The sequence below is a fragment of the Rhinolophus sinicus genome, linkage group LG03 (assembly GCF_036562045.2).
Source record: "Rhinolophus sinicus isolate RSC01 linkage group LG03, ASM3656204v1, whole genome shotgun sequence".
Lineage (NCBI taxonomy): Eukaryota > Metazoa > Chordata > Mammalia > Chiroptera > Rhinolophidae > Rhinolophus > Rhinolophus sinicus.
This window is the reverse complement of record NC_133753.1, coordinates 55,982,316-55,996,115: the sequence shown is the minus strand read 5'-3', so window position 1 is coordinate 55,996,115 and position 13,800 is coordinate 55,982,316. Positions and strand designations below refer to the sequence as shown.

Here is a 13,800-nt window from a genome sequence, read left to right as displayed (position 1 = left end):
ACTTAAACTCTCACTTTCCCTTTTTTGGCCTGGCACTTAGGCTGGGATCTGTTTCTTTGCTCCTCTGAATAATTTTCCATTCTAAAAAGTGCATCCCTCTCTCCTGGTTTTAACTCCATTTACTTTTCCAGCTTACATCTCTGTAAGCTGGAAGTTATCTACCATAGATGAGCATATTGAATCATTGGCCCTCACTAAGCTGGAATGGAGTTCCGTGAGGGTTATGTGATAAGTGTGGTATAAGTATGAATGTGATTTAGATATGAAAGAGCAAATTGAATCAGGCAATGGAGGGAAAGCAAAGGCTTCAGGGCAAGGAGGAGATGGAGGAAAGAGCAAAACTCCATATGAGCAAACACAGCATGTAAGAGTTTGCGGATTGGTGTTAGGAGTATTAAGTGCTAATGTGAGAATTTCTGCAAACTTGGAAGTAGTAGGAACTTGGAGAGAATCATAACTTTGTTAACCACTAAAGCAATTGTGTCTCAAAATATACAGTGACATATCTTTAGATTTGTTGATATAAATAAGATACAAAAGTCTTTAACTCTTGCAGTAGTTATCTGTAATAAGAACATTTTTAAGGATAAACATTAGAGTTGAAAATACCTTTTTAAAACGTTGATTGTGCCTTAGAAGCTTTGGTACATGTATACAATGGAGTATTACTCAGCTATAAAGAAGAATGAAATCTTACCACTTGCAATGATATGGATGGACCTAGAGAACATTATGCTAAGTGAAATAAGACAGAGAAAGACAAATACCATATGATCTCACTTATATGTGGAATTTAAAGAACTGAAAACTAAACAGAAATAGTCTCAGAGATATAGAGGAAAAACTGATGGTTGCTATATGGGAAGGGGTGGGGATGAGGGAGAAAGGGAAGGGATTAGACAGCATAAATTGGTAACTACAATATTGCCACAGGGATATGAAAGACAGTTTGGGGAATATAATCAATAATGTAAAGATTCTGTAGGGTGTCAGATGGGAACATGTCTTATTAGGGAGACCACTTCATGGACAGTGTAGATGCCTGATCACTGCACTGTACACCTGAAGCTGAAGCTGAATAATACTATGTATCAACCATAATTATATATATATGTATAATATATAAAAGTTGATTGTGCCTTATATCTTTAACAATTATCATACTGTATTAAAATACATCACTGTCAGGATTTTATAGTTCTCATGAATCAAAAAGTTAGTGATACATAGTTTCCTAAACATCTAAACTTTCTGTGAACTATATACATCCATTATTCATGTCACCAACTCCGATCATTAAATGTGGTTCAGGTAAGTGTGTGTCAAAGTGTTTTAAAGTAGCAAATGTTTTGAGAAATAGTTAGGCATTGGATGGCAAAGTCATGACATTATCTTTTTCTTCCCATCAGATATGCTTGGAACTCATAGTAAATGCCTAAATAAAAAGAAAACAGCTATGTTTAATTTCAACAGGTTTTGAGGGCTTCCTTTTCAGTAGTTCTGTATTCTAAGCGGCCTTGGAGTCTGTCTTTGCAATCAGATTCCATGGCTGGCTCTCTTGCTCCTAACCTTGTAGTCACTGTCATGCCATCTCTGTTCATAACTGAAAGCAGTCACATAGCACCTGACTATGCCTCAGTGTTGTCTGTGGGAGCTGTTTAAAAATGCAGACTATTAAATCATTCCAGATGTGAGGTGGGGAGCAGGGCAGGTGTCTGTGTTTTTAAAGCCCTCTACAGGTATGACTTTTCTCAGTCAGGTTGAAAGACACTGCTCAGGGTTAATACGGATTGGCTTTGGAGTGAGTCATTGGCTCTGTTGCTGTGTCTTATCAAAAGAGACACGCTAGAAATACAGGACATTGCTGTTGAAGCATTTTTAATCTACCTAAATTTGAATCTTCTGTTTTCCTCCCCTCATTAGGGTGGGGACCATGTCTTATCTTAGCTATAAACCAACCTGAATATTTGGCTGATGGCTGGGATTTACTCATAATGTGTTGATGAATATCTTTGATAATGGACTCATTAAATTAACCGTTGGGCAAAGATCTTTGGTATTCACAAGTGGCAGAATTGCTCACATACAAGTGCAATGTAGGGTGTTTAAATTCCTAAGACTATAAAGATTTACTACATAGATATGCTCCACACCTGTTTCTTCTTGATTAGAATTGGAGTTTTAATTTTGGGCAGAGCACATTCTGAGGCATTGGGGACTTAGTAAGAATAATACATGTTTTCTTGTACTCTGTTCATGATTTTCAGAGGAAAAAACACACAAGATTAAGTCCAAATGAATTAACACATTTAGACTACTAGAAACCCTACTCTGGTTAATGTCTTTAGACGAATACCCTCTTTTTCATTTCCCTCCATACGTACCTCTCATCTTCCCTTTCTCTATAGTTTACCATAATTTTCTATATCTTAGCACGCTTCAAAACCATTGTTGCAAATAGACTGATTTCCTCTAGAGCAGTGCTGTCCAATAGAACTATGTATTATGATTGAAATGTGCTATATACGCATACACTTGGCTCAGCCTGGCTAGTTTCTTTCCTCTTTTCACCGCTGCCTACAGTTCTCAGATGCTATGGATTTTAGAGTATACTCCTTTTGTGTAGTTAGATATACCTCCTCCTTCCCTCTAAGAATGGTGATTGTGCTGGGTCAACCATCCATAACTCTGTGCCTTAGAGTTTCTCTTGCCTTCAGACACATGGGCCCTGTGCTAATTAAGACTGACGTTTTTTGCAGGAGAGCCAATAACCGCCTGATGTATTGTGAATGACTTTCTAGATGAGGGTAATATAATACAGAGGAGAGGGGAAAAGAAGGGGGCACACAGGAAGGAACCTCAGCCCTGGGCCACTGAAGGGCATGAACAGCAGTGAGCCTTTAGGTTTCTTCTCTTTAGTCTTTATTGGACTGATTTGAGGATTGAATGAGATCCTGTGAATAGGGTCTTTTCTAGAATAGAGCTCAGTTTTAGAGAGAAGGATTTTCTTTTCCTTTGAGACAGGAAGGTAAGAATAAGAGGATGTGTGGTAGACCATAGTGAAGAAGTAAGAATTGAGATAAATGAGAAGTGGGTTTATCAGTTGAGAATGATAGAGAAGATTGAGAGCATAAAGAGATGGTGTGGAACAGTGCTGAGCAATAGCAAAGGCTAAGTTGAAATTCTATAGTATGAGTTTGTAGTGAGCCAGATATGTACGTGATTTTGCATCAGCTTTTATCAGTACTCTGACTAGGGAGCAGACAAAGGAGATGGTGGAAATGATTCAGAGTTGAAGATTCAGTTATAAATCATAAGGCATATGAATGTGTGGTGGTACAAGGGCAACCTTTAGGCTTGTGGTCGTGTGATTCAGGCTGGGTAAGGAGCGTAGAAAGGCCTAGCAGACTGAGGTAGTGGGAACAATCGGGTGTATGGCAGCTCTACCAGAGCTCTAAAATGATCAAGTGCATTCATTGTGTGATATGCTGGCGTGACACTGGTGTGAACAGAGATGAACTAATTAGTTAGTACAACAGCTAGTCAGATGAAGGGAGGAGAGGAGAAAGGGCTTTTTATTAAGCACTAGGCACTAGGTTTTTAATTTTTTATACCTTATATGTTGTATCTGTCTATCTACTTACCTATCTATCCATCCATTTATCCATTTTTATACATGAAGAAACTGAAGTTCAGCAAGCTTAAGTAACCTAGTAAGTCAGTTAAGTTAGTTGCAGAGCCACATGAAATTGCTGTTATTTGACCATTTTTGACTAACAAATGGAAGTTTCATATGGTTCAAATTAATAGATTTCTTTTATATCTGGACAAAAAATGAGATTGGGGTACATTTCAAATTTTTACTATGTTTATTGAATAAATGTTTTTTCTTTTTAATTTATAAATCAAGTAAGCTAGTTTTATTTCTCTGACAAAAGTTAACTTACCTTTCAATTGTATAGTCCCCTTTTTCCCGTTATGGGTTCGTGGACCTCCAGTATAGTTAAGGTATTTCATCCCTTTTTTGCAGCACTGGATTTCCTGGAACAAATTTTGACATTTAGCCCCATGGATCGGTTGACAGCAGAAGAAGCGCTTTCCCATCCTTACATGAGCATATATTCTTTTCCAATGGATGAGCCAATATCAAGTCATCCTTTTCATATTGAAGATGAAGTTGATGATATTTTGCTTATGGATGAAACTCATAGTCACATTTATAACTGGGAAAGGTAAATTGATCCTAAATTAGAAAAATATTATTTATTGTGTTTTCAATAAACCATAATGCATTGAGTTTTATTTTAAAATTGTATATGATAATACAATGTAGAATTCTTAAAAATTTAGTAATGGTCTCTTTTCGGTTTGTGCTAAACTTATCAATATCTTTGAATAGCCTTTATGTAAGTTAAATGCTATTTTGAAACATTTACAAAACGATTTAGACATGTTTAGTTAATAAAATTACAAGGTCCTTTAAATGTGAGGGTTGAAGGTTGGAAGTGTAAACCGTTTTAAACTTGCTTTTATGAATGTCAAAATTTTTTAAGTTGTTGGATTAGAAGTCTCAACGTTACTCAATAAGGTATCTCCATAAATGTCTCAAATTTTTACATAGAATCTATTATGTCTTAGGATATAAATTATTTTTGACTCATGGCAATATGTATATTCAAATATGTTTTTCTCGTGACAAAGTTAATTTTGGGATGCTTAACATAGGTTCAGTATAAGAAACTTTTCTAGTCTGAACTGTATAAAACATGAAAATGGATAATATTATACATTTAAGTTAAAGAATTTCTTCCCTCGGCTTCCTTTTAGGATTTCTAAATTTTTGGTGAAGTTTGGATATAATTCTGCTTCAAAGTCAGGTGATAGCATATAATGATAACAAATCAGTATTTTTTAAAATCTTCAGGTGATTTTATTGTTTAGCCAGGTTTGGGAATCACTAATGGCAATCTTAAAACTTCGAGATTTCACGTATTCTGTGTTTAAAAGAAAAATGATTGCCAATTAATAATTAAAGAAGTAGTTAATGTTGAAATTTGTTTGTTTACTCATTGTATTTTTCCTCTTCAAATGTGGATTGTGAATAAGTTTACACACATCTACCAACCACCTTTTTTCTCCACATAAGCATTTCTACCACCTACATACAGTTCTTTTCACACATACCCAAATGTCTTCCAATCGCTACATTTTCTATCAGACTTAGTTAAGTCTTTTCTGTTTCCTTCTTCCCATCCCCCAACCATGTGTCTCAATCAGTTTCTGCTTGGGCCTGGTGTATTCACCTTGCTGTAAAGTGTCAGTAAGAGGACACTACATTCAGTTGTAGCACATACACATGGAGAGGTGTTTTTTTTTCCTATTCGTGGTGATGAGTTCCATCAACCTTGACTCTTTCTAGTCTGCCTATTACCAATAGAGTAAAAATCTGTAAGAGACCTGATTGAGATTAGAGATCTGCATTTTGTGGCCATAAAGTGTTTTTTCTCTGTGTGAAACTGTTAGAATTAAACTGTAGACATGCCAGCCATTCACATGTTTGTTTGCAATTGTGTTTGAGGTGGATGGAAAATAGAACAGAGAAAAGAGAAAATAAGTGTGAAATGATAATTAGTCTTAAGAATGGAAGACTCAGTTTTATTTTATATATATATATATATATATATATATATATATATATATACACTTCATTAGTAATTACCAAATATTGCCTCATATTGTTTTGTATAATAAAAAGTCTTACCTATCTATTAAGATAATAAGTTCCTGGAGGGCAGGGAAGGCTCCTGTGAAGGGAGAACACTCCTGTTATACCCTCATAGACCTATCACGGTGCTTTCACATAACTGGGCACTCAGTAAACTTGAAAATGAAATCATACACCTGGACTAGCACTAATGTATTGATTGTTTTTTCAGGTACCATGATTGCCAATTTTCAGATCATGATTGGCCGATACATAACAACTTTGATATTGAAGAAGTTCAGCTTGACCCGAGAGTTCTGTCTGATGTCACTGATGAAGAAGAAGTACAAGTTGATCCTCGGAAATATTTGGATGGAGATCGGGAAAAGTATTTGGAGGATCCTGCTTTTGATACCAATTACTCTACTGAGCCTTGTTGGCAGTACTCAGATCATCATGAAAACAAATATTGTGATCTGGAGTGTAGCCATACTTGTAACTACAAAATGAGGTCATCGTCATATTTAGATAACTTAGTTTGGAGAGAGAGTGAAGTTAACCATTACTATGAACCCAAGCTTATTATAGATCTTTCCAATTGGAAGGAACAAAGCAAAGAAAAATCAGATAAGAAAGGCAAGTCAAAATGTGAAAGGAATGGATTGGTTAAAGCCCAGATAGCTCTAGAGGAAGCATCACAGCAACTGGCTGAAAAAGAAAGGGAAAAGAACCAGGGATTTGACTTTGATTCCTTTATTGCAGGAACTATTCAGCTTAGTTCACAACATGAGCCTACTGATGTTGTTGATAAATTAAATGACTTGAATAGCTCAGTGTCCCAACTAGAATTGAAAACTTTGATATCGAAGTCAGTAAGCCGAGAAAAACAGGAAAAAGGAATGGCAAATTTGGCTCAATTAGAAGCTTTGTATCAGTCTTCTTGGGATAGCCAGTTTGTAAGTGGTGGGGAAGACTGTTTTCTCATAAATCAGTTTTGTTGTGAGGTAAGGAAGGATGAACAAATTGAGAAGGAAATCACTTACACCAGTTACTTGGACAAGTTCTTTAGCAGGAAAGAAGATACTGAGATGCTAGAAACTGAGCCTGTAGAGGATGGGAAGCTTGGGGAGAGAGGAAATGAGGAAGGATTTCTGGATAACAGTGGGGAGTTCCTCTTTAACAAGCAGCTTGAATCCATAGGCATCCCGCAGTTTCACAGTCCAGTGGGGTCACCACTTAAGTCAATACAGGCCACATTAACACCTTCTGCAATGAAATCTTCCCCTCAGATCCCTCATAAAACATACAGCAGCATTCTGAAACATCTGAATTAAAACACTCAGCAGACATTTCTCTCTGTATTCTTCATGAAATTGTTTGTCTTTTTTATTAGTGTTTTAAGTCATTTTTTTTTTTTACTTGAATCAGATGGTGTCATTTAGAAAGGATTTTATTAGTTTTTGGTTTTAAAAATCCAGACTTTTTTTCTACATGTGAGATGGTTTTCATTTTAACTGGCATGTCGTTTGCACACAAAAATAAAGATAGAGCAAAATAATGCAATGCAGGAGGAGACAAAAGAAATGCACTAAGACAAGAAACATTCTCATAGAACAATGATCTGTTTTACAGGAAACAAAAATCTTGCCTTGAAATTTACACAGTGAGACTGTACATAATTGCATGAAAATATCTATTTTTTTTCCTAAAACATTTTTCATTCATGAGTATTTTCAAGTTTTTCATACTGTACACATTTCTTAAAACACATGATACCAGCAGCAACTGCAAATGAATGCCGAATTTGGTACACATGTGTTATCTACCTCAAGGTAACAAAAGTATGTGGCAAAACATATACCACCCATAGTGCTTCACGATATGCACTTCTATTTAGCCAGCGTTTATTGTAGTAAACTATTCTTCATAAGATTCACTCACCATTTATAAATGTTCTGTTATACATTCTTTATAGTGAAGTGTTACTACATCACATCTTATTTATTTTAGCAAATCAGTATATTTTCTGTATTTAATTATAAAAAGTTAACTTAGTTTTTGAAATTTATTTGCAAATACACTTTTTCCATTTGGCACTGATTTGTTGCCTACTTAGCTGAATATATAATGTCAGCTTATCCTAAGGCTGTCCACGTACTTAATTTACTTAAGTATTCATTTTAAGTAAAGCGCTCACTGTGTATAGGAATTTGTATTTTGGAGGTGCTTGATCTATCTATAAAGAAAAATTAGGAATTACTTTATTATAAAATGCTCCTAGAAGTCTTAATTGTGTTTATTTTTTAAAACAAAATTGTAATGTTAGACTTGTGTGCATGGAAATAATTAAGGTACATCATTATTGTAGTTTAAAAGTTGTACATGATAAGACATATTTTGTTTTTATTGTATGTTTTTACTGAATGATCTCTTCCCCATCCCGAGGCAAAGCATGAATAAAATTAGGTTAAATGTAGCATGTGGCATTGCAGTCTCTTAGAATTTGTTTCATCTATTTTATTTTATTGAATACTGTCTGTATCTTTGGTTATCATGTTTAAAGAAAAAGAACAAATAAAACATGGCCAGCAAATATGGCTCCTGTTTAACTCTTTAGGTAATGAAAATTACCTGCTGGAATGAAAATTACTAGCAGAATCTTTAGTTCCACTTTTCAGCGTCTTTGAATTGTGGCTATAGTTTAAACTATGTTAGCCTAAAAGGCTTAAAAGGAAAAGGGTTTTTTTCTCCACACAAAAATTTCTTGTTGACTTACCCTATAGTATACGCTGATTAACGGACAGGGGTACATTCTGATCAGTGCATTGATAGGTGATTTTGTTGTTGTGCAAACATCACAGCGTGCACTTACACAAACCTAGATGGTACAGCTTACTACACACCTAGGCTACATGGTATAGCACTGTTTCATATGTCGTCTGTCGTTGACTGAAACCTTATGCGGTGCATGACTGTATTATTTCAAAACTTCCGTAAACCATTTTTCCTTTAACCTTTCTGTTTGTCTTCCATCCTTATTTTGTACAGAGCCAGCCTATTAATATCTGGACTTCTGCCTGCTCAGTGACCTATTCATTTATTTCATCTGGATACACAAGCTTTAAAAAATGCAAATATTTTCTGGATGACTGTCACTGTTGCATATTGTGGAATTAAATATGTACTCAAGTACCTTAAACCAGGCAAGCCTCTGGAGGGGAAGCTTTCTGTTTTTCACCATTGGATATGTTAGCTGTGAATTTTCATATATGGCCTTTATTATGTTGAAGTAATTTCGTTCTATTCCTAGTTTGTTGAATGTTTCTGTTTTTTAAATCATGAAAAGGTGTTGAATTTTGTCAAATGCTTTTTCTGTATCAATTGAGATAATTGTGGTTTTTGTCCTTTCTGGTAATGTGGTATATTATATTGATTGATTTTTATAAGTTGAATCATTCTTATATTCTAGGATTCCCACTTGGTTGTGATGTATAATCCTTTTAATGTGCTGTTGGATTCAGTTTGCTAGTACTGAGGATTTTAGTATCAGTATTCATCATGTGTATTGGTCTGTAGTTTTCTTACAATATCTTTGTCTGATTTTGTTATCAGAATAATGCTGGCCTCACAAAATGAGTTTGGAAGTGTTCCCTCCTCTCAGTTTGAGAAGGATTGGTGTTCTTTAAATGTTTGGGAGACTTCTGTGGTGAAACCATATGGTCCTGGACTGTGTTGGGAGGTTTTTGATTCATTCTTACTACTAGTAATAGGCCGGTTCAAATTTTTAATATCTTTACAGTTCACTATTGGTAGTTTGTATGTTTCTAGAAATTTATCCATTTTTTTCTAGACTATCCAACTTGTTGGCATATAATTATTCATCATAGCCTCTTATCCCTTTTTATTCTGTATCAGTAGTAGTATCTCCTTCATTTTTGATTTATGTTATTTGAGTCTTTTCTCTTTTTTGCTTAATATAGCTCAGGGTTTATTGATCATTTCTATTCTCTTTTATTTATGTTCTAATTTTTATTTCCTTCCTTAATAGTTGCTCTGTCTTTGTTGTATTCTTATTTTGTTCCTGCATTCTTTTCTTGATATTCTGTAGTTTTATTAGGTGGGTGCAAAAGTAAATGCAGTTTTTGAAATTATTTTTAACGTTAAACCCCAATTACTTTTGCACCAACTTACTATTTGTCTGTGTTCTCTTGTAGCACATTGAGCTTCTTTAAGATGGTTATTTTGAATTCTGTCAGGTAAGTCATAGATCTCCATTTATTTTTGGCCAGTTTATGGAGATTGATTTTGTTTCTTTGATTGGGCAGTTTCCCTGTTTCTTCATGTGCCTTTTTTTGTGTGTGATTTTTTGCATTTGGGGGAAAAAATCCACTTCTGCCTGTCTTTGTATACAGACTGGCTTTGTACTGGGGAAGATATTCACCAGTCATCCCAGCTAGAGATTCTGGGAGCATCTCAAACCTTTTATGGGGATTTGTCATCTCTGTGTGTGAAATCCCCCTGCCCCCTCAACAGATTTGACAGTTTCTTTTTCTGGGGGTTGTAGTCTTTTGCCCCTTTTGGTGTGTGTCTGAGGTACTGCAGGTTCTCTGGCTCTACAACAACTCAGCTGAGCTTGCTTTTCTTTTCAGTGGCCCCCTGGCATCCAAAGTGGTGCTTTGAGTCAAGTCAGATTGAAATTAGCCTCTTGAGCAGCCCCCAAAAGCTTGGAACATAGGACAGTTGTTCTTCTCTTTCCCTCCTGAAGGAGAAGTTTTGAGGGGGGCTTTTCCTCCCAGTCATGAGCTATGCAGGCTTGGGAGAAGGGCTGACATGGTTGAAATGAAACAGCATTTCTTACCCATTTCTATGCACCTGTTCTTGGCTTTGAGGTTTTCTGGACTGCTGTGACTTCCTAATTGGTTTCTGGAGCTCGCAAAGAAACTATGTATGGCCCATACATAGTTAGGTCAGTGCTTCTGTGGGGCATAGTGAGGTCTCGGCTTCCTATTCTGCCATCTTGCTTATGTTAAAAAATAATTTACTTTTGAAATGACTCATTCTGACTTAGAGGAATTTTCCAGCTGTTGTGTAGCTTTCAGACTTTTGGATGATCTGTGTCAGGTTTTATGTATCTCAACTTCTGGATTGGCATCACAATTTTTAGTACTGTTTTTGAAGCTTGGAATTAATTAGTCTTAATTTGGAGCCTGTACATTACCCACCTCACCCCCTTTTTGGTGGTTACTTGGTTGCAAGCGTATAGAAAAAGTGTAAAATTTAAAAAAATGTATACACCACTTTGGTGTTTATTATATGGCATATTTATTTAGTGGGTTGGTCCTCACGTTCTGTGATTGAATTACCTCCTAATGTCAGCTTTTTCGGTTCCTATTGAATTCAAAACTAGTAGTAGAGCCTCTATTAGTTTTGAATTCAACACTAAATGGGTATGTAATATTAGTCAATTGTAGTTTTACCCTTTGTTCATATTAGGATTGCTTTGTCAATTCATCTAATGTTGATTTGCATCAGATAAACACCTATAGATACATTTGAATCTATTTAAACCTCCCAGATGCAGGCACTTTTCTGAATAATTCTTATGCATAGTTTTATGCTTTTACTATATGTGATTTAGTAAACATGTAATAGTTTGCATGTTGTAAAATCTCATGGCATATTGTTTGTAGCTTTTTGTACTTTGCAATTTTTGCTCAACATGTCCCTGAAATTTAACTGTTGATAACATGTAGCTCTAATTGCATTTTAATTGCTGTGTTGCAATGTATTTATCCTTTTAAAATGACATTTGCTTTCAAACTTTTGCTCCTACACGTTTGCTGTGACAATTCTTGTGAACATACATGAGCGTCTTTAGGGCGTATATCTAGAAGTAGAATTGCTGGGTGTAGTATCTCATATTAAAACTGGCTAGAGAAGAAAAAGGACAAAGTAGGAACTGAGAGATCTGAGTTCTGGGTCCAGTTTCACTTACTCTTTGTCATTTGGGTGTCACATCTCTATGTGCCTTATTAACCAATAGAAGCAAATTACTTGACCATAACAATACAGTCTACTGGGGACAACTTCTGAACAGCATGGTGCCATGTTGAATTGAACCCACTATAATGACCATGGTGATTAGACTTTATCAATATACTGCTTATAGATCTCTAATAGCTACATTGGACTGGGTGCAATCTGCCTTTTAAGCAGATTGAGAATGAAATTTTGTGTTCAGTGCATCCTTACCATTTGACTGGTGGAAGAAGAGCCAAAAGTATTGGAACCCCAAGATTGTTTACCTTTGAAAGAGTAGTGTGACTCACCAAGCTCGTTCCTTGTAGTGGCTGGGGCAGTTTTCCTTCAATAAGCCAGGTGAAGAGAAGAGTCTTTGTGAGCTCTTCCAATGGTTGGTATGTAACAAGTGTCTGACTGAAGAGGTATTTGACCACCCATATTGGAGCACCGTCAGCTCCAATGCAGAGGTCTAACAAGCAGATTCCATTGGATTGGCATGTTTATCTTCGATGCCTTGGTATATTGCAGTGGTGGTGTTACAAATCTAGCTGAACAGAATACTTACCTCCATTACAACTGTCCCCGGCGGCAATGCCTTGCCTAGCTCCTCGTGCTGCTGCAGTGTGCCAGATCCTGGGCTCCTGGTTCAAACCAGTCCAGGCCTGTTTCTTCATGCCCAACATAAACCACAAACTTGGATTCATATTTGTCTGTATACTTGGACTCTGCTTCCAACTGTGCTTACCACTCCCACGCCCATCTAATTTGAACCTCAGAGTTCAAAGTAGCTGCCAATTGAGACATTGAACTTTGCAGTATTGCATAGTCGTTAAGCACACATGCTTCATCAGCAGATCCAAACTAAGCTTAAAACTACATTCTGCTGCTTACCAGCCTTGTGTAGGTTATTCAGTCGCTTGATTTTCCTCCTTTGTAAAATAGGGCTATTGACAATTTGTGGGGTTGTTGTAAAGGGCTTAAATGAGATGTACACAAAGCCTTTTGGCGTAATGCCTGGGATTTCATAAATTATCACTGCTTTTGTCCTGTTTGAATTGTCCTTGCCTCCCAAATTGCACTGAAACTGACCTTTGCTTTGCATCCCCTTATCTAAGTATCTTAACTTACGGCCCTGACATACAGATGGCTTTGTGTTCTAGCCATACTGCTCATCAGCTCTGCCCAACTCCTGGCTCGTTTTTGGTCTTCCTCACCAGCCCAGGCCTGTGCCTGAACGACTGCAGCGTAAGCAGCTCTCAGATCCCTGAAGACTAGACTGAGTTCATGTGCACTTTCTGTGTTTGCTGTGAGCAGTCTGCATTGCTCCCCCTTTCCCCCACCCCCCGAATAAGCATCTTCATTTAGAAGCCAAAGCCTTGTAAGTCATCCTGTACTCCTTCCTCTGAAAACCCACATCCCATCCTCCAGGGAATCATGTGGCAATGTCGAGATCTGACCACGTCTTACCATCTCCGCTGCCATGTGATCTAATCCACCATCATGTGTCTGCCAAACCGGTCTCTCTGGCCCCATACAGTTTCTTCTCTCTACGGTGGCCAGAGTGATCCTTTTAAATCATAAGCCATGTCACTCAAGTTACTCAAAATCTGAATGACCCCTTTGGGGCGACTGGTTACTCAGTCTGTTAGAGTGCGGTGCTCTTAACAACAGGGTTGCCAGTTCCATCCCCACACGGTCCACTGTGAGCGGCGCCCTCCACAACTAGATTGAAGCAACTACTTGAACTGGAGCTGATGGGTCCTGGAAAAACACAAATAAATAAAAGTTTTAAAAAAAAATCTGACCCCTCAGGAAACGTGCAAGTCTCTACCAAGGCCCACGAGGCCCCTCCACTGCTCACCCCCGAGCCCACTACCTCCAGCCGGTGGCTCCCACCATAGGGTGTTTCCTAGCTCTTCCCTCTGCCTGGAAAGCTCGTGGACCAGAGCCCCATCACCATTAAGCTCCCTTCTTAGAAGTCTGTTCAATTGTCACCTTACCACAGGGGCTGTGCCTGACAGTGTGTGTAGAGGAATATATCCCTCATTCCTACACCAGCCCTTCTTGATTTTTCT

General features: G+C 37.1%; 2 protein-coding genes across 3 annotated transcripts in view; one reads left to right on the top strand and one right to left on the bottom strand.

Moving 5' to 3' along the window:
• MAPK6 (mitogen-activated protein kinase 6) overlaps positions 1-8,297 on the top strand; it is a 38,134-nt gene extending 29,837 nt beyond the window's left edge. For both annotated transcript variants that reach the window (XM_019730626.2, XM_074327736.1), the window contains exons 5-6: positions 4,031-4,232; positions 5,937-8,297. In XM_019730626.2, coding sequence (XP_019586185.1) covers positions 4,031-4,232; positions 5,937-7,038 — 1,304 coding nt within the window. In that variant the 3' untranslated portion in view covers positions 7,039-8,297. The remainder of the gene's footprint in view (positions 1-4,030; positions 4,233-5,936) is intronic.
• Positions 7,995-13,800, bottom strand: part of BCL2L10 (BCL2 like 10) — an 88,133-nt gene continuing 82,327 nt past the window's right edge. Inside the window, 1 exon segment of the mRNA XM_074329183.1 lies at positions 7,995-13,486. The gene's annotated coding sequence lies outside the window, so the exon portion shown is untranslated.